The sequence below is a fragment of the Monodelphis domestica genome, chromosome 4 (genome assembly GCF_027887165.1).
Source record: "Monodelphis domestica isolate mMonDom1 chromosome 4, mMonDom1.pri, whole genome shotgun sequence".
NCBI lineage: Eukaryota > Metazoa > Chordata > Mammalia > Didelphimorphia > Didelphidae > Monodelphis > Monodelphis domestica.
In genome coordinates this window covers 405653474-405677417 of record NC_077230.1, presented here as the reverse complement: position 1 = coordinate 405677417, position 23944 = coordinate 405653474, and the positions used below count along the sequence as shown (strand labels likewise).

The 23944-nt window shown below is 47.0% G+C and overlaps 2 protein-coding genes across 19 annotated transcripts in view; one reads left to right on the top strand and one right to left on the bottom strand.

Moving 5' to 3' along the window:
- Positions 1-8189, top strand: part of KCNAB2 (potassium voltage-gated channel subfamily A regulatory beta subunit 2) — a 193722-nt gene extending 185533 nt beyond the window's left edge. For all 12 annotated transcript variants that reach the window (XM_056795948.1, XM_056795945.1, XM_056795947.1 and 9 more), the window contains 2 exons: positions 1302-1390; positions 2114-8189. In XM_056795948.1, the coding sequence (XP_056651926.1) occupies positions 1302-1390; positions 2114-2203 (179 nt within the window). In that variant the 3' untranslated portion in view covers positions 2204-8189. The remainder of the gene's footprint in view (positions 1-1301; positions 1391-2113) is intronic.
- A 972-nt stretch (positions 8190-9161) lies between these two features.
- Positions 9162-23944, bottom strand: part of LOC100026490 (chromodomain-helicase-DNA-binding protein 5) — a 63117-nt gene continuing 48334 nt past the window's right edge. For 4 of the 7 annotated variants that reach the window (XM_056795934.1, XM_056795931.1, XM_056795932.1 and 1 more), the window contains 3 exons: positions 19664-19827; positions 19329-19443; positions 9162-14664 (listed from right to left, as the gene is read on the bottom strand). In XM_056795934.1, coding sequence (XP_056651912.1) covers positions 14546-14664; positions 19329-19443; positions 19664-19827 — 398 coding nt within the window. In that variant the 3' untranslated portion in view covers positions 9162-14545. Of the gene's footprint in view, positions 14665-19156; positions 19211-19328; positions 19444-19663; positions 19828-23944 lie in introns of all 7 variants that reach the window. The other 3 variants (XM_056795937.1, XM_056795936.1, XM_056795933.1) reach the window with 2 other exon arrangements.

Here is a 23944-nt window from a genome sequence, read left to right as displayed (position 1 = left end):
TTGCTGCATATCTCTTTTGTATATATTTAATGAGGAAGGAGGGAAGAGAAAGGAACAAGCATCTATTAAGCACCTACTATGTGCCAGGCATTGTGCTAAATGCTTTACAAATATTATCTCATTTGAGCCTAACAAAACCCTGAGAGGTGGGATCTATTATTATCTCCATTTTGCAGATGAGGAAACTGAGGAAGGCAGATTAAAATGACTTACCTAAGGTCACAAGCTAGAAAGGGACTGGCATAGATTTGAACTCAGGTCTTCCTGACCCTTAGCACAGCATTCTATGTACAATACCACCCAGAGCCCTTGGAAGGAAGGGAAAAAGGAAGTAACAAACAAAAAAAGAAAAAGAAAAAGGAAGGAAGGAAGGATGAGAGGGAGAGGAAAGAAGGAAGGAAGGAAGGAAGGAAGGAAGGAAGGAAGGAAGGAAGGAAGGAAGGAAGGAAGGAAGGAAGGAAGGAAGGAAGGAAGGAAGGAAGGAAGGAAGGAAGGAAGGAAGGAAGGAAGGAAGGAAGGAAGGAAGGAAGGAAGGAAGGAAAAAAGTTTATTCAGCATTTACCATGTACTGTGCTAAGGGTTAGAGATGGGGAACAAAAGAAAAGACAACCTCAGCCCTCAAAGACATTTTTGATAATAGGAGACAAAAAAAAAGGAACTTTTCTGGGCAGCTAGGTGGCTCAGTGCATAGAGACCCGGACCTGAAGACAGGAAGTCCTGGGTTCCTATGTGGCCTCAATCACTGCCTGCCAAGTTACCTAACCCCCATTACGTAGCCATTACGGATGTTCCACCTTGGTACTAATAGGTGGTATCAACCCTAAGGCAGAAGGCAAGGGTTTTAAAAGAAAAAGCAATGGCCAGGGAATGGTGTTTTGGTCCTGAAAATTCCATGACCAATAAATGGAACCCATGTGGAGCAATGGCAGAGCTGATTTGATCCCTGGAAGGGGGTGGGGAAGGGGGCCAGGGCTTTGAGGAAACACAGCAGAAAGATGGCCAGGGCATAGGGAGTAAAGGGGAAACATGGCTGAGATGTGCCTGAAAGGATGCACCACTGACCAGCCAGGCTAAAGAGCGCCAGGACAGTTCTGGAAACCGAGTCCTCATTCCAGAGCACAGTCTGGGCAGCTAACAAAAAGATGGCCGTACGAGGCAGTGTACGGTGTTTCCTCCCCATGGAACGTAAGCTCCTTGAGGGCAGGGACCATTTTGGTTTTGTCCTTCTGCCTCCATAGCCTGGCCCAGTAGGTACCTAATAGATGCCTGTTGAATGGAACTTTTTCTCCTCTTCGCCCTAGCCTGGTGTCTGCGGAACGAGGGCGTCAGCTCCGTGTTGCTAGGTGCTTCTAATGCGGACCAGCTAATGGAGAACATTGGTGCGATACAGGTGAGGCCCTGCTGCATGGGGGGAGGCTGAGGACAGCCTCCCGGGGCCAGTGGCAGCTCCACCTTCCCTCGGTGCCCACAAGCCCCCAACTACCTGTCCCAGGGCAGGGTTTCCCAGAGGCTCAGGCTGGGGGAGCTCTCCACTGAGGCAGCAGGGCCATCTCAAGGCTTAACTTAGAAGCCTCTCTGCAGCCTGCTCTCCTTCCAGCTGCAGGGAATCCTCTCATTGGCTAGCCCTGGAGCCCACCATGGCCATGCCGAGGTAGCCGATGTCCGTGCCTGGCATGCTGTAAGCGCTGAGCGCTCTAACAACCCCATGATCACGAAGCTGGGAGTGGACTCTTACTGGACACTCTCGGGGAGCTCTTTGCACAGACTCCGTGTCCTGTCTCTGATCTGGGTTGAAATTCTAGGCCATTTTATTCCCAGCAGCAAGTGGCACCTCTCATGGGTCCTGGGTGTTCACCCTGGGGGGGTGGGGTACAGTAGGGAGGAGCAGGGGGTACAAACACTGGCCAAAGGCTTTCGTCCCTCCCGGCTGCCTCCTAAGAGTCTCCCTTCCTCCAGGCCCCCCAAACTTTCTCAAATGCCAAGACCAAGTTTCCCTTTGCTACTTCTCGGTCACATAGATTGGGTACCGATTCCACAGACCAATAGGAGGAATACTGGAAGATTCCAGCAAGCCCCCGGCCACCCATGACCCACAGGCTGTTTGTCTTTGCAGGTTCTTCCCAAATTGTCGTCTTCCATCATCCATGAGATTGATAGTATTTTGGGCAATAAACCCTACAGCAAAAAGGATTACCGATCCTAACCCTCCCTTCCTCCCTCCCTTCCCACCCGGATCTGCTTGGACAGTTACTTTTCCCCTCCTACCTAGTCTCCTGTTCGTTTGCTTAAGCTGTTATTGAAGCAAGGCAATGTGCTTTTGCATCCAAGAATATGTGTCGAGATGTCCCAGGGAAGATCTTTCAGATGTTGCTGTGAGACCACATAACGCTGCTTTACTATAATAAAGTTTATTTCGTGCTCAAGAAACAGTCCAGGTGAGGAAGGCTCCCCCAACGTGCTCTCCGCCCCGACAGGCTGTCTCTGCTCAGCTCATCCTCTTGGAAAAAGGCAATCAAGGTTCCCCCTTCCTCCTCCTCCTCCTCCTCTTCTGCCTCATCCAGACAAAGCTCCCTGAACAGACCTAATCTAGAACTGGTTTCTGTTGTCTGATCAGAGATGTGGTGAGTTCTACTTGGAGAAGCCCCCATCCATGTGTGTTTGGAAGTACTTTGTTGTTTTTCTGTTTAAACATACACACAATGTATTTCGAGAATGCAGTTTTTCATGGTAGCCATGGATGTCTGTGTTGACCAGATGAGCAATAAGGAAGCCTCCAGAATATCCCCTCCCTTCACTCCCCAGCTAGTACAGGTTGCCGTCAACCTTTTCTCGGTGGTAGCTGTCCATTCTTGGTTTCTCAGCAGAACACCGGCCCAGGATTGGAGGGTTTGCTCAAAGAATACTTTCCCTCTTCTTGCCTCCCCCACCACAGCCTCCATGACTGTCCCATGCTCTTCCTTATTTGTAGGCTTCAGGCTTCATTTGAGATTCTAGAAAGATACAGAGATCTCCTTGTATCTGACCCTGGAGTTTAGTTTAAAGGTACATCTCTGCTTTCCCCAATGGCCCAGAAAAAGTCAGAGTGGATCCAGGGACAGCTGGGAAATGAAAATGGAACTTAAGGAGTGCTTTTAGTACGGCCCCCTGTTTAGGAAGGAGGCCCTGGTTTTCCACACATCATACCAGAGGGAGAGTCTCAAAAAGAAACCCAGCAGCCACATTGCCAGAATAGCAGGAAAGAATGGCCACCCCAGAAGTGTCCTTCCCCAAAACTGACAGCATCCCATTCTCCTTTGTGAGACTAAAGGACAACTTGGGATAACTGGATAATGCCCCAAGAGGGAAAGTCTGAGACATGGGCTTTTATGAAGTAGAAGATGGTGGGGCAGCTAGGTAGCACAGTGGATAGAGTGCCAGGCCTAGAGTCAAGAGGACCTGGTTCCCAATCTGGCTTCATACTTCCTAGATGTGTCACTCTGGGCAAGTCCCCTAACCTCAACTGCCTAACCTTTGCCACTCTTCTGTCTTAGAACTGATACAAAGACAGGTGGTACACGTTTAAAAAAATACTTAGAAGGATCCTTAGAGGTCCTCTAGCTCAACCCCCTTTTACAGATGAGAACACTGAGGCCCAACGAGGTAAAGGGACACAAGAGGGATGACCCCAGTCCTCTCACTCTTCCAGGCTCTTTCCACAATGCCATACTCTCTTCCTCCACACCAAACTGACCCCCTGGCCTCCCCATCAATAGATGAATTCCTAAAAAAGCCTTGTCAGCCCTTCTTTCTTATATTCTCCAAGGTAGCCACCTGCTCCCGAATCCTGTCCCTCAGTGTGCTTCCAGAGACCCCAGCAGGACACCTGGCACTTTTTAATCTCCTCCAATGACCTGGCCCAGAGCAGAGTGGCTAGAAATCCAGACAGGCAGCAACCCAGCTCTCTCTCAGAAGGATAAACCTTGGGGTTCACGAATGTGACTCCATTCTGCCTTTGAGACTTTGGCCAGAGGGTGAGTTCTCCCAAGGCAACCCCCACTCTCAAGGCAAAACATACACATATATACATACACGTACACTCACAGTGCACCAGAAATCCAAATCTCAAAGGAAACATGGCAGGCCTTCCTGGGCCACCCAGGAAACGTACACAGGGCTGATTTTACCCATCCCCCAGTCATCAGATGGGGGAAGAGCCACAGCGTGTCCTGAAATTCTGAGAAGAGGACGATAGGAAATCACATTCCCTCTCCAGCTGTATCTTTCTTCCCCTCCCCAGCCCTTAATGGCCAGTGGCTTTGGGGGTGTTCTCTGTGTCTGGAGTACATCCATCCCTCCTTTGTTTCTGAGAAGCTGGTATTCCCAGAAATTACCCAAAGGCCAGAAGGAGCCGCCACAAGGTAGCGATGTTGCCCGTGGTAACTGGTGTGAACCAAACCACGTGAGCTCATGAAAATCCAGACATTCCACTGGCACCTGGTTGAAATTTGCCCAGGAACAGGAGAGTCTAGCCCTTGATCCCTCCCTCAACAGACTATCCCAGCATCTCCTGAGGAGCTGATCCCAACCCACAAGCTATGAAGGCTTCCTCCTAGAGTAGGAAAAGGAAAGGGAGCACAAGAAAGAGAATCTCTAGAGAGAGAACCAATATCAGAAATCACTGGGAGCTCCTCTGCTGGCCAAAGCGTTATAAAATGCCCGCTCTGTCAAGCACCATATCAAGCAGTGAGATTTTAGGAGGATGGGCAAAAAGGAGGCCAGACTAGAGTCTCTATGAAGCTAACAGGCACTCTTAGTTAAGTCTGTCTTGTAAGAGAAGCCCCTGCCTTGCCCACCCCATCCATCACCCAATGATTAGAATGAGTCCCCAGGAAAGTGGCGGAAAGGTGGTACTGAGCAGGGAGTAGTGCCTGTGGTAAGACAGCCTCGGTGCCAGCTCTGCCAGAGAAGCTGCCAGTGTCTGAGCCAGGAGTGACCTCTCTCAAACATTGCTCCTAGTTCTTCCCCGAAGGGTCAAGCACAATGAGGGAGCTTATCCGGGGTACACGGGGTACCCCAATTAGCTGTGTCCATCAGTTAAACCAGTCAATCAACAAGCATTTATTGAACATCTCCCATGTGTCAGGCACAATGCTGGGTGCTGGAGATACAAAAACAAAGAATGAAACATGTCTTGGGGCACAGAAATGTGAGGCCAGCCCAGCACAGAGGGTGGTTCTCTGGGCTTGCACCATCCTGGCTTCCCAAGGTGATCAGGGCTGCAAAGGATGGAATCAGCATGAATGATGCTACTGAGAGGGCCTGGATTCTAGCATCACAAGCTCTAATGTCTTTATGTGGTGCCACAGACTTCCCTGTGTACCCCACAGGCTTCAGGGCAGGTAGGGGCTAATGATCCTTGTCAAGGGTCCCTTAACCCTTCAGGCCCTATTCCCTCCTTTGTAAAACTAAGCATGTGCACGTCCCTTCCACCACTGATGCTCCATTGATTCAGTGACTTGATGACTTGAAAAAGCAGCAGCACCCATTGTGGCCCATGATGGGTTCTCCAGGCCAGGGGAGGCTGACCTCCTCTGTGGGCAAACCCAGACCTTTCACTGTTCTCAGGAGGAAGCCATCTCTGCTTCCTTTTACTGACCAGCCTGGACCCATAGAATCTCAGAGTTGGAAGTGACTTGGGCAGATGAGGAAGAACCTAACCCAACAAGTAGTCATCAAGAACCTCCCACCACCTCCCAACTTATTCCTTTCATTGAGCCTAAATATGTCTCCTGGTTCTGCAGAAGGTAATCTTTCTTCCTGAGAAGGTCCCCTTGCCAGGAAGGAGAGCCTCCTGCTTACCCAGACAAATGGGCATGCCTCCATCCAGCTTGGCCAAAGCTTGATGCTAACATGGGCGCTACAGCAGGAGCTTGAGCCAGGAAGGACCCCCAGCTTGGTTCCTGGCTGCCAATAGGTTCAATGAAAAGATGAGAGAATATGGAAGTCCCAGGAGACCTTCAGTAGTGGCTCAAAAACATAAGAACTGATGAAAAACCCCAGGGGAGCCCAGTGCGCATTGGATGTATCACCAGTAGAAATAGAGAATTGGAAGAAATGCGAGTGGCCAGCTCATATCTAAAAGGATGCACCGGATTTAGAGCTGGGAAGGACCTTAGAAGCCAACCAGGCCATCTGATGCCATGGAGCCCTTGGGCAATGTGCTAAAGCTTATGGTCTCCTTCCAGTGCATAAAATCAAATGCATGGGATTACAAGAGAAACCACTTATTCTGACATAGTGATCAGTTTTTTTAAGTTCCTGGGACCAAGTTCAGAACCCCTGGTCTAAGTTAACCCCTTTGATTTCAGTGGGTTCAATAAAACTCCTTTTCAGATAAAAAACTGAGACCCAGAAGGCCAAAGTGATTTAGGCAATGTCACATAGTGTTAGAGGCAGGATTAGAATCCAGATCCTCTAGTTTCCTAGTCATTTTACCAAATGGTGTCTGTTGTGCATTAACAAGAACATCACAGGCCTCAAGGTGGGAAGGAGGGTGCCTCCTGCTGGTACCATGGCAACAGGAATAGTCCTGAGCCTCTCTGTTAGCAACTCAGATACCCAGCCATGTGCCCAGGTGCTGAGTGCCAGGAAGGGCGCCCTCACCACCCTCCTCAAGAGGTTTTAAAAGCAGGCCAGTGTAGACAGGAAGAAGCAAGGCTCCAGAATGGACACCGGGAGGAGGCAGGGAGGATCTAGAGGAGGATGCCAGGACAGGATGAGGTAGCCAACACCCTAAGAATGTCTCATAGCTCTGACCCCAGTTATGGATGGGAGTCTGATTTCTGGAAGATACAGTATTGAATATGGAATATTTATTGGTGCAGAACATCAACACCACTAAATATCCCCATTCATAAAGCCCAGAAGTGGTCAGGCATAGAGAACATGTCTCCTGCAGTGTTTTTTGCTTTATGGGTCCAGATTCGGGGATGGGATGGCTCTTTCCAACTCTTCAAACTACAGTGCTGAGCCTAGAGGTGGAGATACGCAATACATACAGGAACTGGCCCTGTTCCTTGCCTCCCCCTTAAAGATGGCCAAAGGGCCAATGGAGAAAAGAGTGCTGGGGGAGAGGCAAGCCATGGGGAAGAGGGACTGCAGTGTAGTCCTGGCCATTCCCTCAATCCAGCTAGGATCTAGGGCATGCCCCCTCCATACACTCCATCAGGTGGGGAGCGTGAGAGTCAGGAAAGAGATCTGGCTGCCCTTCTGAACACTCCATCAGGTGGCGAGTGTGAGAGTCAGAGAAGAGGTCTGGCCCCAGAAAGGCTTGAGGGAGAAGAGGTTGGGAGGGAGAATCCTCTACCAGCCTTGCTAGCTCCACCCTCTGGGTCTTTCTCTTTCCTCCAACCCAGGGTGCATATTATTAATGTTGTCCAGAGTTCAAGTGACAAAATTTTTTTTAAAAACCCATTCAGAGTGTCTGAACCTAAACCAATCATCTTTCCCAAAAGCCATTCGATCAGAGAATTTTTGTCTTTTTTCCGTGTGTCCTGAACCTTATCAGTGGCGGTCTGGGGACACCTCTGGATCCCTTCTCAGAATCAGCTTTTTAAATGCGAAAAATAAAATGCATAAGATGACAAAGGAAACCAGTGATGCTGGAGTAAAGATGTCAGCAACGTGGATGGGCCCCGTGAAATTGCAGGGCTCATGGATCCCCGATTAAGAGCTTCAGAATCAGGGTCCAATGGAAAAATCAGAGAGCCAGTTGAGTAGAGTTGACCTATGCCCCAAGTGGAATGGGTGGCCGGGGCTGGGGTCCAGCTTTCCATTGCTCTCCAATCACCAAGTGAAGGGTATCCATGGGCTCCTGCTCGCCATCACTTACAATGAAGCCTCCTCTCAAAGCCTCCGTCTCCCAGGTAACAAGAGGAGCTCATGCCCATCTTCTGTTCAATTCGTGTCATGTAAATAATGTGCTTTTATTTTTCTTGGGTTGGGGGTTTTATATCTATGTTACATGCGTGTGCATATGTCTGTAGGGATGTGTACATGCAGACATATATGACCGTGGTTTCTAAGCTAACTGCATATCCTAGATAGGCAAAATGTCCTTATAACTTCGCACTTCTAAGTGAAGATTCAGACCGAGATACAGCCATTGTATTTATGGAATGACAATAAAATATAAGCCTTATTTACTGCTCTCTCTGGCTCCTGGCTCCTAGTTTCCCCAAGAATCTGAGCTCTAAGCCGCCTCCCTGGAGTTGGGGATGAGGGGAAGGGAGGAAGGAGATAGTTCCTTATTCTCACCCCCTGGGATGAGAGTCAAAAGGAAAACCACCTGCATCCCAGCCCAGAAAATAGAGAGGATCCAGAACTGTCTGACTCATCTCCTGTCCTCACTCCAAAGCAACAGCTGCCTCTGGCCTCAGGGACCCTGGTAGACCTTTTGTGGATGTGTCCCCCCACCCCAGCCCCCTCCCACTTCACCAGTCAATTCAGCCTATAGAGCTCAGCAAGTCTACACTGACCAAGCATTCATGATGTGGCTCTTACCTTCCTAGGAAGAAGACATGTCTCCAACCACACACCCAGGACCAAAAAAGTTGTAGCTTTTTGTTGGGGCTGGAGGTGCCCCTATGTTTTCAGTTATCTACTTTTTGCTCAAGACCCAGACTCGTCTATTCTGTGTGTCCCTCCATAACACCAGACAACGTTGTTTTATCTCCTTATACTCTTTGTCACATTGGGCTGAGACAAATCCAGCACTGTAACTAAGGTGAGGTGATCAGGGCTTGATCCTAGGGCACTAAATCTTGAGGAGTGCTAAGAATATTTTCAGTCTTAAGACAACATAGAAATAAATGAGTTTACCTATTTAACAAACTATATAGCAAGATTAGTTAATATAGAAACCTACCAGTTGGCAGCTTCTTTTCCCCAGCTTACCCAGGAGCAGCCTCCTTAATCCCTCTACCACCCTCCCATAACCGAATTAAAGAAATATTTTGTGCCATTTGTCTGGTGCAAAATAAATCCAGCCCATATCCTTTGGTGGGGAATGAGAGAAAGAAGAACCAGAGATGGACCCATTTGGCATGATCCATCCTCACTTCCCCAGAGAGAACCCTGGGGGCTTTTCCCCATGTCATTGAGATACTTGGCCAAACTCTTGATTTATTCCTTTCTCAAAGGCTTTATTTAAAACACAGAAAACAAAAACAAATACACACAGAGTACAAAGTCGATGTGATTGTGTTGGCTACAGTATCTGTCAACCCTCCGACAAAAGGCCTGGTCGCTGTGCACCAAGGATAGCAAACAGAACATTTGTGGAATCATGGCAGCAAGATCACCATAGGAGCTCTGAGCTGCACGGTCGTGGGTAGAGAACCTGCCCGATCCCACCCCACCAGCATCCACACAGGCCCAGATATGGGATGCCCAAACTTCATCAGGAATGAAGCTTTTGGTGTTCAAAATAAAAGAAGAAGAAAGAAAAAAAAACCACTTGACCAAGGAACAGTCTTCTGAACACTGGCTGCCCCAGGTGACACAGTGGAAGAGGGAGTCAAGGTTCCTTGGGAAGGAAGCATAGACCTCAACAGATTCCTAAGCTAAGGGTGTTGGGTCAGCTTCCAGACACCAGGGCTTTGGCCAACCAGTCTCGGGTGAACAGCTCCAAGGCCGAGGGGAGGAGGAAGGTCCAGGTCTCAAATCACTACTTACTCCACGAGCTTATATCATACACAAGTACAAACACGTACACCCGCAAATCCATTGTGAGTTATCGTACCTAAAAAAATACTTTTTTCCCTTAAAAAAAATCTAGAAATTAAGACAAATTTCTCAACACAAAAACTTAATGACTTTGGGCTGTAAACATCAGGTTACATAAAACATGAGGGTTGCCAATTTCCTCGACAAAATATGCTTTAGAAGGAGAACTTATGGTGCAGTCATGTTGCCCCACGGCCTTGGCAACATCCCGGCTTGGCACAAAGTTTGGGGCTCTTTTGCTCAGCTAAGGCAGAGAAGACCAGAGAAGTCCAGATGTCAGCTACTTTTCCTGGCACCTTCACACAGCTTGGACTTCCCAGGGCTCTGCCCATCCTTTGGCTTCCTAGGAGCTCTGCCCATCCAAGTTCTTCCTCTCCTTTCAGCCGGAAACAAACACTTCCCCAGACTGGACAGACCCATCAATCCTCGTTCTTCAGACCCCATTTCTCCAAAGCATGCTTCAGTCTCTACTGCTCCCCATACTAGCTCCCCCCTATTAAAATGGGAGCTAATTGAGGATGAGAACTGCCTCCTTTTTGTATTTGTATCCCTAGAAGCTAGCACAGTATCTAGCACATAAGAGATGCTTAAGATAGGGACCAAGACAAGCCTTAGATTTTATTAACACAGGGAGCTCTCTTGACTATGACTGTCACAAATTGCAAGTCTTCAAGTTGAAGTGACTTGCCCGGGGCTCACCCGTGTTATCCGAGATGAGACTTGAACCCAGTTGTTCCTGGCTTCCAGGCCAGCTCTCTATCCACTATGCCAAGCACTTTTTCATTTGTCCCTTCATTCCTACTCAGATCCTCTTCATTCAAGCTGTGATATGCCTTTTATGTCGTTAAGAAACTCCAATTTAGGGATGGGAGAGAAAGGAATCTCTCTCCCTCCCTGCCTAATCAGAATGAACACCCTGAGGGCATGGGAAGGTGATGCCCAAGGGATTAGGGGTGGCCTACCCCCTTCAAGTCTGAGTCTCCCAGGTCTGCTCAATAAGCCTGGCACTTGGTCACAATCTCCAGGGGACACAACCAGCCAAGTCACTAATAAAGGACAATATGGAAGAGCAAAGAGATAGGGAGATTCTTCCCAAACATAATGATTAAGCAAGATTTTTTTAATTGTATCCATTTATGGTCCATTGAGATAGATTGGCATGGGAAGAAGGGAAGGACCAATAGAAACATGGAATACACTGGGAGAGCAAGGAGGATGTATCTGGTTTGACTTTCCCTAGATCCAAAAATAGCTATCACAGCCTGACAAAACAGACACACACGTGGTGTCAATAGAGCCTTCCAAGATACTCAGCCCCAAGGCCTTAGAGAAGCACAAGACTTCATTGATTTAAATAATAACACCATGAAAGAAACATCACAGAAGCGTATATAGATTTAGAACTGGAAAGAACCACAAGAAGCCACTGAGGCCAACCCCCCTCATTTTGAAGAAGAGGAAATTGAGGGAAGGGATTTTGCTCAGGGTCAAACCCTAGATGGGCTTCTAACCACACCACACAGGACCTGGGGTTTGCAAACTCTGCTCTGCCTGCATGGGAACTTGAAAAGGACCCAAGTAGATAGTTCAAAAGCTAATTCTCCTCTCTCTGCTTTGGACAGATGATGACTTTGCTTCCTTATTTAAAATGAAAAGGCTCTTCAGATCTAGTCTATTCAGGCATCCCCAAAAGATGTAGCTGACCAAATACTGGTCAGGGAAAAGAATGTGGTCATTGGTGATCACAGCCCACAGGGTCCCTTCTAGGACCAGGGTAGATACCTGGTTCCAATGAAGGGGAGGAACCCTAAGGTCCTCACAGAACAAAGGGATGACTAAGAAGACTCTAGGCAAAGCAAAAGCAGATAGGGATGGAAAGAGAGAGGGAGGAAAGAGAAAAGAATACATTAGCAGCAATACTGATTGAGAAAGCCATCAATTACTCATTCATTGAGTGAATAAAGTGACAGGGGTCACCCTTGGCAAAGGCAGTTTACTCCTCTTGGATGGAAAGTAGTGGACAACCCAACATGGGTTGTAGTGCCAAACCAACATGGCGCCAATGGTTTTTTAACACTTCACGTTATTTTCCAAAGACTTCATGAACAGAAGCCAGGGCATTGGTCTGAAGAGAGCAGATGATATAGTCATCTCACATCACTGGGCAACTTTCAGTCCTCTAGCAAGAGCTCTGCTCCAGAGGATGATGGGAAAAGGGTTACATTTAATGCTTGACCAAGGAAGAAAATTGTTCATGGAAGATCAGGGTAGAGTGATCTTGCAGCAGGCATCAACACACTCAACACACACACACACACACACACACACACACACACACACACACACACGTGCACACTCACCTATCAGCCTGAGCCAAGGATGAATTCAAGGGAGGAAGTGCTACTAAAGAGAACACAACACTTATGGAAAAGGCATACAATGAACCACTATGGACTTAAAATGGCCTCTTCATCCCATATTCTGCCATTTTAGGTAGCCAAGATTGATTTATCTGCTTCACATACTGTAATTTTTCAAGTCTTTGCCTAAATTTGAAATGCTTCCCCCTAATCCAGTGCTCTTGCAGCTTCTACTTTTAATTCAAACAAGGGGAGAAGGGGAGGGAAGTCTCCTACACCCACATGTGCTATCCTAGTATAGGCTTTGATCTGGAATGGGAGCATTTAGAAGAGGCTTTGAAGATCATTGAGTTGAACCCCCTCATATTACAAAGGAGAAGACCAAAGAGCCAGGCCTAGAAATGAGGCACATCACCTGTTCTAGGACACAGCAGCAACAGACATGACCCTTTTCCATTATGCCAAGCTGACACCCTACAAGCAAGCTATATCCATTCTAATAAGAATGTGGGCTCCTTGAGAACATGGATTGTTTTATGTATGTATTTGTATTCCCAGTACCTAGTACAATGCCTGGAACACAAAAACCACTTAATAAGAACCTGCTGTTGCTGTTGTGGCCCCTCTCCATGCTTGAACAGAAGTGTAATTGATCCCCTCAGTTCGTCCCAAGGAGAGGTCTCTAGAAACAAGGCCAACGATCAGCTCTGATGTTCACTACTCCTCTTCTCCTCGGTAAGCACTAGTATCCAGCCCTATAGGGTCCTCCCCCTTCCTTTCTCTTGCAGAAAGAGAGATTCAATTAATCTTGAGAAAATATGGTAGCAACTGGGAAACAAGAAGATGCAAGCCAGAGCCCTTTCCTAAGTAAAGACTTTGGTGGCTGAAAGGGGCAGAAAAGGACCTTTTGGAGTTAGAAAGTTTTCCACCCCTCAGGATGGAAAGGATCTGGAGAAGTCATCTAGTGTGTCCCCCCTGCCTTAAAACAGACCAACATCCAAACTATTGTAAGCCAATGAGAAGCTTTGTTATTGTTACCCCACCTGAAGATTCCTTGACCCACCAAAGCCCCTACTCCTTCCTAGATTCAGAGAATTTTACAATTCCCCACCCCCCTCTCCTGGGCCTCTGCTAGCCATCTAGCTCAACTCATATTTGACCATAATGCCCTATATGAAATTTCCAACAAATGGTTGTCTAGCAACAAAGACATCCAAGGAAGGGCAACTGTTAGGATCTGCCATTTTGAAAGCTCTCATTATTCCTAATTTCTGCCCACTGGAACCCAACAGAATAAGTCTATCCCCTATTCCAACTGACAACTCTTTAGATACTTAAAGATGACTAAAACCAACCTTGACCTAGTAGAGCAGTTAACACTAACCTTCTAGCAACATCAGAGGAAAATGGTGTCTCTCCACACTCTTTACCTTGGACCCAAGCAATCTCCTCTTCCCTCACCAGGAACATCTTATCCCAAGATCCTACAGCCTGAGCCCCTATTCTCTGATTCTCCACCACCCATTAGAGTGGCTCCAAGTATCACTATGATGAACCATGGTATATGAGGCAGGCTCCATGAGCCAGGATGGGAATAGACTTTGGACTAAGGAATCAATACCTTTATCCTCAGACCTGGCCGGATCTGGTTATCTGAACCCTGTCTCCAGCAGCATTCTTGCAGTAGAGCATTTTCAGGCAGAGCTCAAGCTATACCAAGCTGCCTCTGGGCTACTGGCAGGAGGGAGAGTTTGCAGAAAATAGCAAGAAGCATACAACTAGCCCTGTCCCAAGAGCAGGTCCTCATGGTGGCCAAGAAAAGACATCAAACCAGGCCAAAACTCAGCTGGAGAGACCAGAAGGCTGGGCCCAGCACCTGCCCCATAGCCTGTGGTCCAAAAGATGGGTCCCTTTGGCCTGAGGTGGTGCTGGGAGGACAGGCAGGAGCAGAAGTGGGCAGACGGTGCATGCAGCTGCTCAAACACAGTTATGGTGAGAAGAATCAGGAGGCAAACAGGAGGCTACACAAGACCATTGAGCCTTGTCTTAACTGGTAGGTGAGGGTTCACAAGTCTAGAAATGGGGGCTCCAGCGAGGTTTCCCTCTTGACTTTATGCATGTTGATAAAAACAGAGACATAAATACTGTTAACATTATAATCCTTCATAATTCATTCAACTTTTATCAAGACAAACTCTTCGAGTCTTCAATAAGAAAGTGCAAAAGATGTACAAATAAATGGAATCCCTTCTAAGAAGTTCTGGAAATGGGTTGGGTTTTTTTAAGTTGCTCTTTGTTTTTTCTTTTTTCTTTTTTTCCTTTTTTTCTTTCTTTTTTCTTTTTTCTTTTTTTTTTTTTGAAGAACACTTGAGATATGACATGGTGGCACTTCTGGACATCTGGCCCGTTAGGGCTAGGACTTAGTCTTCAATGCAGATGACATCACTGAGTTTCCCCTTTCGTCCCAAAGCAGCACCATCTTTAAGGGAGTCAGCTCCTTTTCTTTCGGGGTGGCTGGCAGGTGGCCCAGTGGGCGTGGCTGTAAGGACACAGAGAGGGAGGGGTTAACTATCCCCAATCCCCCCCACTGCTCTCTGCCAACTCCTCAGCTTTTCTGGCTTCTGAAGAGATGACTTTGGAGGGGGGTCCCCAAATCAGAGCTGACCACACTTAGTGGTTGGTCTCAGAAGACCATTCTTAGATGATCCCAATTCAGACACTTACTACCTGGGTGACTCAGGTCAAATTCCTTCCTCTTTCTAAAATGAGGGGGTTGTATTCACAGAAGTCCAGCAAAATCTATTATATTGTGAAGTGGCTTCCTGACCATAGATAAGTCCCTTCCCCTCTCTGGGTCTACGCCTCCTCATAAAATGAGAAGTTGAACTAGTTCATCACTATAGGGTAGATAAATGAATAAATCAATAGGTGGACTAATAGACAGAAAGAAAGCTAAATATATGGGTGGATAGATGGGGTAGATTAATAGGAAGATAGATAGATAGATAGATAGATAGATAGATAGATAGATAGATAGATAGATAGATAGATAGATAGATAGATGGGCAGATAGATGGGCAGATAGATAGATGGGTAGATAGATGAATGAATGGATAGATGGATGGGTGCATAGATAGAATGATAAATAGATGGATAGATAGATGAGTGGATGGATAGATAGACAGATAGGTAATAGATGGATAGATAGACAGATAAAATTATAGAGATATATGATAGATAGATAGATAGATAGATAGATAGATAGATAGATAGATAGATAGATAGATGAACAGACAGATGAACAGAGATGGATGGATGGATGGATGGATGGATGGATGGATGGGTGGATGGATGAAGAGATGAGGCCTTGACTTTTAAGTCTCAAGAGAGCATTTATTCGGGCTCCAGAGACCCAGAGAGTAAGAACTATCCATTGCCCCAAGAGGCAAGATATCCCTCTCACCTTGCCTCTGCCAACTTTCCAACAGAGATCTCTAGTTGTTCCTTACTCAGGATGGTTGGGTGCCCTCAGGCCCCCAGTGTCTCTATTCCAGCCAGAGAGGAGTTAAAGCTTAGAGGCTGAATAGTGTCCTAGGAAAAGACCATAATATCTTGGTGCAGAAGGCCTGCATTCAAATCCTGTCCCCTTTTCTAGCTGAGTGATGATTGGTAGATCCCTTCCAAATCTCTGGATATGTTTTCTTGGGGAGGGAAGGAAGGGTATGGAGTGTGGAATATTTGCAGGGATCCACAGGACTGGGCAAGGATCAAATGAGATCACAGGTATGAACTCCTTGGCCAACCTTAAATCACTATGTAACAGAAGAACGACTGCCCCCAAAGTGCCTGGGATAGCCTCGGTCTCCTTTTTACCTCTCAAACTTGTATCACTCAGGATGAAAAAGGAGGAAGGAAGAGGATTTCCACCTACTCCTTTCTTTCTGGGCAGAAAGTGAAACAATGGAGGTGTTTCTGATCTGAGCTCAACTTCACGATAATAACTGACATTTAAAAGACTTTCCATGCACTATCTCATTGGAACCTTACAGCAGCCCTCCATGATGATCATTTTCTAGATGAACTGAGAGAGATTCAGGTCATTACTAGGGTCAGAGAGCTCACAACTCTTAGAGGTGGGATGTAACAGACTTGTTATCCCTCTTTTCTAGACAATAAGACTGAAGCTCAGAAAGATTGGCGGTCTTTCCTAGAGTCACATAGGTTGCAAGTGTCAGAGGTAGGATTTGAATTCAACCAACCATGACACCATGAGCCATTGGAGACACCCAGGCTTGACAAAGATTGGCAGCCCAGAGAAGAAAGAGAACAACATGAATTCTGCTCCCTCCTGCCTGGAGGATGGCTCCTAGCCATCCCCATCCCTATCCCCACCCACAAACCACCTCTTCTTCCCACATGGTCTGCAGACCCCCCACCCTTTTCCACAGAATTGAACTCTCCCAGAATCCATGGTGGGTTTGGGTGGGTGAAAGACAAAATGAAGGCGAATAGTATGAGCCCCCATCCATGTGGACAAATGGAGGCAGGACATGATGAGTCTAAGCGAGCAGTGGTGGATTGTTGGCAGATTACATCTCAACACAGAGACAGACACGAACAGGCACACAGAGTCACAGACAAACAACCAGCTGGTTGATTACTTAACTACTTCATTCAGAGCTCCCCAAGAAATGTTTCTTAACACAACAGCATCTGATGAGGGCTGGATTTGGTGTGTCATGAAGGACCTGCCTTTCCCTCCAGCTCCTAGCCTGCGAGATGTGGCACTGATGCCCTATCTGCCCTGTGTGCCCATCACAAACCAACACTGAGCTCCAAGAAGCCTTGCCTGCTGCATCATAGCTAGGCACCAAAGCATCCTCCCCAGAATCACTTTTCCAAGCACCCTCAAGTGGTGGGCTACAAAACTGAACAGAGCACCATCTTGGCCCCAAACTTAGCAGACCAAGACCTGGTTCAATAAAGTCCCAACCAGGCAATGTGCCCAAGGCCAAAACAAAACCTCAGAGAGCAGCACAGCCATAATAAAATTCTAGAGGAGAAAATGAAGAAAGTAGACTTTACATAGACAGCGATTTAGGTGGGACCCTAGAGGCATCAAATGAGAGAAAATGTGTGCCATGATAAATAATCAACTAAATTATATATAGTAATAGTAATATAATTAAGTGTCATAATAATGCTAGCTATTATTATCATCATCTAGTCCAACCTACCCATTCTACAGATGAGGAGACTAAGGCCCAGAGTGGTGACGGGACAAGGTCGTACAGGAACAAAGTATCAAGGCATGGAGGAAAAATGTGGGAAAGGTTCAAGATAAAGAAGTGTGGAAGAGGGAGAAATTGGGATTTGAATGGAACCAAATTTTATAGTTGGATTTGAAGTTTATTATCGTTGGATTATAGTTGAAAATGGAATTTTATAATTAAGGATATCTAGTCAGAATGATCCGGGGAAGGGAAAAGACTTTTCATCTCTGTCCCACTGCCCAGCACAGTGGCTGGCACATAGTAGGCTTTAATAATTTTCCCAGTGACGGGTACATGGTAGCCACTTTTAACAGATGCTTGCTCGTGGCCAGTTCTAAGTGGGGTCATCAGCTAGTGTTTAAATGAGGACCCTGTGGCAGATGCTGTCCTAGGTCCCAACGAGACTTTATAAGAGAAACAGTTACTGCACTGTGCCGTCCCAGCCGTAGGGGACTTACAGATGAGGAAACCCCTTCTACTAATCAGATTGGCACCTTCTCCACAACTTAGGGTCCTTCATAGGGTTGCTTGGGGGCCCAAAGGAGGTATATTATCTATCCAGGATCACACAAGGGCAGGACTAGAATGCAAGACTGCCTGGCTCCAAAGCTGGATCTCTATCCAGTTCAATATAATTAATATAATATGATCATAATAGTTTTATGTTTCGATATTTTTAACTCTTGGTAGAGCCTGGACAGGGTCTTAACCACACAGTAAGAGCTGAATAAATGTTTCTTGACTTGACTTAAGCTGGGCAGGAGAAGGTAAGAAGACAGTTGGCTTTCTCAGTTAACACCTACATTGTGGTGCCTCAAAGTCCCAATGGGTTCCACACCCAAGCTTTGGGTCTCCAGGAAGAGCCAATGCCTTGAAGACTTGGGACACCCTTGGAGACCTGGCCTAGGGGCATCCCTGCCAACCTTCCTGCAAGAGATGTCACCAGCCAGCTTCCATTTGTACATCTGCCCTTCTCTCAGGAAAGGCACAAAGATGTCGGCAAACCATGGCAATAGGGAGAGGAAAGGCACAAAGATGTCGGCAAACCATGGCAATAGGGAGAAGGTGAGCTTCGTGGCTCAGGTATTTCTAGCAAGCACTAGCAGGTCTCAGGATTAAGATCCTCCAAAAAAAGACCCACTAGATAACAAGGAGGGTAAAAGGAAAGAGGGGGAGGCTGGAGATAGACACAGTGGGACACAGATGAGGAATACTTAGTGGGAGGGAGGCTCACAAAAGGACACACAAGGTTTAAGAACACTGAAGCAGTATGAGATAGTCAAAAGAGTATTTTTGCTTTTGAGATCAGAGGACCCGAGTTCAAATTCTGATTCTGGTCATTTATGTTGGACGAGTCACTTAAGCTCCATGGACCTCAGTTTCCTTCTCTGTAAAATAAGATCATTGGACAGGATTGCCTCTCATGTCCTTTGCAATTCTAAATCTAGGATCCTGGGACCTGAATTTAAATCTCAAGCTCTGCTGTTCACTCCCTGTAACCCTGGAGAAGTCATATCGTGTCTCTGGAACTCGGTTTCCTTCTCTGTGAAAAATAAGGAAGTTCAACCGGATGACCCTTCCTAAGTTTCCTTCTGGCTCTAATGGTGATAAGAGAAACTCTAGATCCCTTTGGCCTCCTGGACTCTATCTGGAGCAGAACTGGCTGTCCCTTTGGATGGAAGACCTAAAGAAAACCATAACCCCTGGAGGATGGAACCATAGAATGTGGTTAGCAGAGAGAAATAAGGGTCACCTTACCTCAGTTGGAAATGAGAACTGCAACAGAGGAAAATCTTGGAAACGGCTAAATATCTATTGATAAGAAAGAAAACATCTGGCTTGCCTACTGTCCTTTGGCTTTGTTTGTGGTCCCCTGAAATTTGCCGCTTAAAAATTCTCCATTAGGATGGGCTAGATACGTCCAACCTACCAGTCACATAGGGGCCGAGGGGCATCTGGCTGTAGTTGACAATCCCGCCTGGTCCAGGACCCCGGAAGTTTGGCCCAAAGTTGTTGTTGTACATCTGGGAGGAGCCGAAAGAACCCTGGAGGGCGAGGACTGAGGTTTCAATGCGGCCTCTCTCCCTTCTCCACCCAGAACCTCACCCTGCAGGCAGGTTAGCCTGGCTCCCCACGATGGAGGGGGTGGGAACGACCAGAGTGAGGGATGGGAAAGAGGGAGCGTCTGGGAAGAAAACTCCTGGGCCCGAGCTGGGGGCATGGAGCCCTGGGGGAAGGTTCCAGGCCCAGCTGGGCCAGCCTGACCTGCTGGACGGTGGGGTCTCCGGCTCGGTTTGTCAAGCGGCTCAGGATGCTGCGTTCCGACATCTGCAGGCGAGCGGCCACAGGCGGGATCCGGGACAACATGGAGGGCAGGCGGGTGACATCAGCCTTCATGTCACTCAAAAGTTCTTCCAGCTGGTTCAGTACTGCAAGATAGAAGGGCCCTCAACCTACTACCAAGTCCTCGCCTCCCTTGTGCCTCTACAGGTGCCAATCCCTCCCCTGGGTCACGAGACACTGTAGGGCAAGAGGGACAGAAAGTCGGTAGGGAGCGGGACTTCCATCTCCTGCTGCGCCGTCTCCTGCCTAATCTCCAGCCTTCGGAGGGAAGAGGAGAAGTGAGACAGGACCTCCCCTCTGACCGTGAGCCTTCCATCCTGTGCTGCTCCTGTGTCCTGTCTGATCTCCATCCTCCTCCAAGAAGAGGAGTCGTGCCATCCATTCAGTGATCAACAGACTCCCGGCTGGTCCTACCCCACCCCTCTCCATGGTTCTGACCCCTTGGAGGTCATCTTGCAAACCTTATTCCTCCTCCCTCATCACTCAATTCTTTACTCACATTCCTCTCAATCCTTCCTCTCACTCCAAAGTCCCATCCAAATGCTACCCAGCCCTTTCACGGTGCCCTCTGGAATTCCTGTTCCATAGGCAATAAATGTTCCTTGAACCTAAATCATTTCCTCTTCTGCTCCATCCATCTTTTAGCAGTCACTGAGATCTGGCTCCCCTCTAACGGCACAGCCTCCCTGACCACCCTTTCCAGTATTGACCGTATTTTTTTATATTGGTCAAGGAGGGAAAGTTGTTCCCCGTTGCCACTTCTAGGTCTTCTCCCTACCTCCATCACTCTATCAGTAACTTAACCTCCTCTGAGGTCCATGTAATTCATAATTACTACCCAATCAAAATCCTGCTAGCTCTTGTCTATACATCTTAAGATCATTCCCCTTTCTTCTTCAATGACTTTGGTCCATGGCTCACAATTCTTCTCTCCTCCCCAATTCCTATCCTCACACTAAGGATTTGGGGCAGACATATTAATTCTCCCTCAAACATCCTCCCTACTTAGTTCCTCAGTCTACTCACTTCCCCAAGAGCTACTCCTTCACCCCATCTTAGCCACAAAGAAAGACAGTCAAACCCTTGATCTTGCCATCACCCAGAAATGCACCAAATCTACGTTTAGGAATTCTGAACCTCTTATCTGACCACAAACTATTGATTTTTCACCTCTCCATCTTCTTACACCAAGCCCTATTCTTCATCCATACCACTCCCTCAATCCATTTCCCTCCCAGGCCATCTCCTGCACTATCAGCTCTCTCCTCTTCTCTGAATCTTGACTCTTGGTGAACACCATTTATCTCAACACTGGCCCCGTCATGTCCCTAACCCCTTTCACAATTGCACCTTGCCAAGCCTTAGTTCAGTCTTGGATCATTACCACTGCCCACCATCTGCATGTATGCTACTTGTACAAAGATGGAGAAAATCAGACAATTGTTCTGATTGGGTCCACTACAAATTTATGTTATAAATCTCTATAAAATGGACCCTCACTGCTGCTAGGCAATCCTGTTACTATACCTCCCTTTTTGATTCACTCTTTTATCCTCCACAGCAGTTCTTCCAAATCTTTTCATCCCTCCTCAAATCTCCCATGGCCCCCATTGGCCCCAACTGTCTCAGCTGAGAATCTTCCCTCATATTTTCCAGGGAAAAAAATTGAGGTCATTTGCTGTGAGACTCCTCTGCTTCCTTCTTCCTCATCTTCTACCACTCGTATGCCTTCTATCAATATGACCTCCATCATACCAGCCTCACACAGAACTGGCCTCATTTCTCTTATCCAGGCAAGTCACTGTACTGGCACAATCGACTCCATTATATCCCATCCCTGCCCCCCAGTGGATTGCCCCATCTGTCATCCTCACTCCATCATTTATTTTCAAACCCTTCCTGTCTACTGGCTTCTTCTCTACTACCTACAAAAATGCCCAAGTTTCCTCCACCCTCAAAAAGCTTCTCAAAAAACCCTTCCATCCCTGCTCTTATCCTAGATACCTTCTGCCCTTTGTAGAGACCCCTCCACTTTCTCTCCTCTCTCTTCTTAATCTTATAATCAAGCTTCCAATCTCATTCCATGGGAAGTGCTCTCTCCAGAGTGACCAATGATCTTTTAGTTGCCAAATCCAATGACCTTTTCTCTCTCCTCATTCTTCTGGAACTCTCTGCAGCCTTTGACACTGTTGATCACCTTCTTCTCCTGGATACTCTCTTCGCTCTAGGTTTTCAGGACACCATTCTCTCCTGGTTCTCCTCCTGCCTATCTGACTGCTCCTTCTCTGTCTCCTTTGCTGGATCCTCCTCCAGATCATGCCCCCTAACTGTAGTTGTCCAACTGGGCTCTGTCCTGTGCCCTCTTCTCTTCTGCATTTATACTACTTCACTTGGTAATCTCATCAGCTTCCAGGAATTTAATTATCCTTCCTATGCTGATGATTCTCAGATTTACCTTTCCTGCCTTAACTTCTCTGCTGATTTCTAGTCTCATTCTCCAAATGCCTTTCAGATATCTCAGACTGAATGTCTGATAAACATCTTAAGCTCACCATTTCCAAAACTGGACTGATCATCCTTCCCTCTAAACCCTCCCCATCTCCAAACTTCCCTCTCACTGCTGAGGCCAACACTATCCTCCTCCAGGTCCCTCAGGCTCCCAACCTAGGAGTCATCCTGGATTCCTCATTCTCTCGAGCACCCACCCCAGATCCAAGCTGTCACCATAGCCCATCCATTTCACCCCTGTAGCACCTCTCCAATACATCCCCTTCTCTCCTCTGACACCTCCAAAACCTCGATTATTGAAAGAGCTTCCAATGGGTCTGGCCTGCCTCCGGTCTCTCCCCACTCCAGGCCACCTTCTATCCAGTCACCAAACTGATTTTCTGAAAGCAGAATTCTGGCCATGTCACCCTCCCTAAATCAATAAACTGATGATTCTCTATGGCCTTTAGGAACAAATACAAAACTTCTTCTATCTGACATTCAAAGCCTTTTGCAACCCAGCCCCCTCCTCCCTTTCCAGTCTTCTTATACGTTATTCCCCAACACACTCTTGCACTGAGATAAAGAATGGAACTTGAGAGTCTCTTTTGCAGACATGAATTCAAATCCTGCCACTGACACTTGTCAGCTGTGTGGCTTTTAAAAAGTCATTTAGGGGCACCTAGATGGCTCTGTGGATAAAGAGCCAGGCCTAGAGATAGGATGTCCTGGATTCAAATCTGACCTCAGATACATCCTAGCTGTGTGATCCTGGACAAGTCACTTAATCCCCATTTCCTGAACCTTACTGCTCTTCTGCCTTAGAACCTATACTTGTACTCTAAGACAGAAGACAGGATTTTTTTATTAAGTCATTTAACAGAGTTCTCTAGGGCTCGATTTCCTCACCTTTCATGTCAGGGGGATGGATTAAATGAACCTGAAGGTCCTTTTCAGCTCTACATCAATGATCCTATGACCTGCACTACTAGAGGGAATTTCCCCACTGGGAGCTCCCTCTGTCAATGAAATCACAAATTGGGTCTAAAAAACAAAAATTATATACAAGGGCACTCAGCACCTATGGGGAACATTTGTCAAAGAAGAAAAAAAGGAAGGGATAAACATTTACATAGCACCTACTATGTGCCAGGCACTGTGCTAAGTGCTTTACAATTATTTTACATCTGACCCTCCCCAACAACTCTTCAAGGTAAATGCTGCTTTTATCCCCATTTTAGAGTTGAGAAAAGTGATCTGACAAGGGGCATCCAGCTAGTAAGTGCCTCCAAATCCTCCCAAGCACTGCAGAATTATAGTCATTATAGGCTCAGGGACTTAGAGCTAGAAAAAGCCCTTGGTAACCCTCAAATCTGACCATCTCATTTTGTAGATGAGGAAACTGAAGCCCAACGTTCCACAGTTGCCAAGTAATAGAATGACGGGGAGCACTCAACTCTTAGAACACTGTCTGGCAAACAGGAGGGGCTTAATTAATGCTTCCTGATTTGATGGAGTCTAAAGGCCATTCCCTTATTCCTTCCTTCCTTGCTTTATCACTTTAAGGAAATAAAAGGCCACCCATTGTAGGGATGAGATTGAGAGAATCTGAGATGGTTTCACCCAAAAGTCCAACCACCCAAAGCCCAGGACAATCAACCAACCTTCTCCCTCTCCCATGAAGCCTCCATTCAACCCACTCTCCATCCAAGGTTG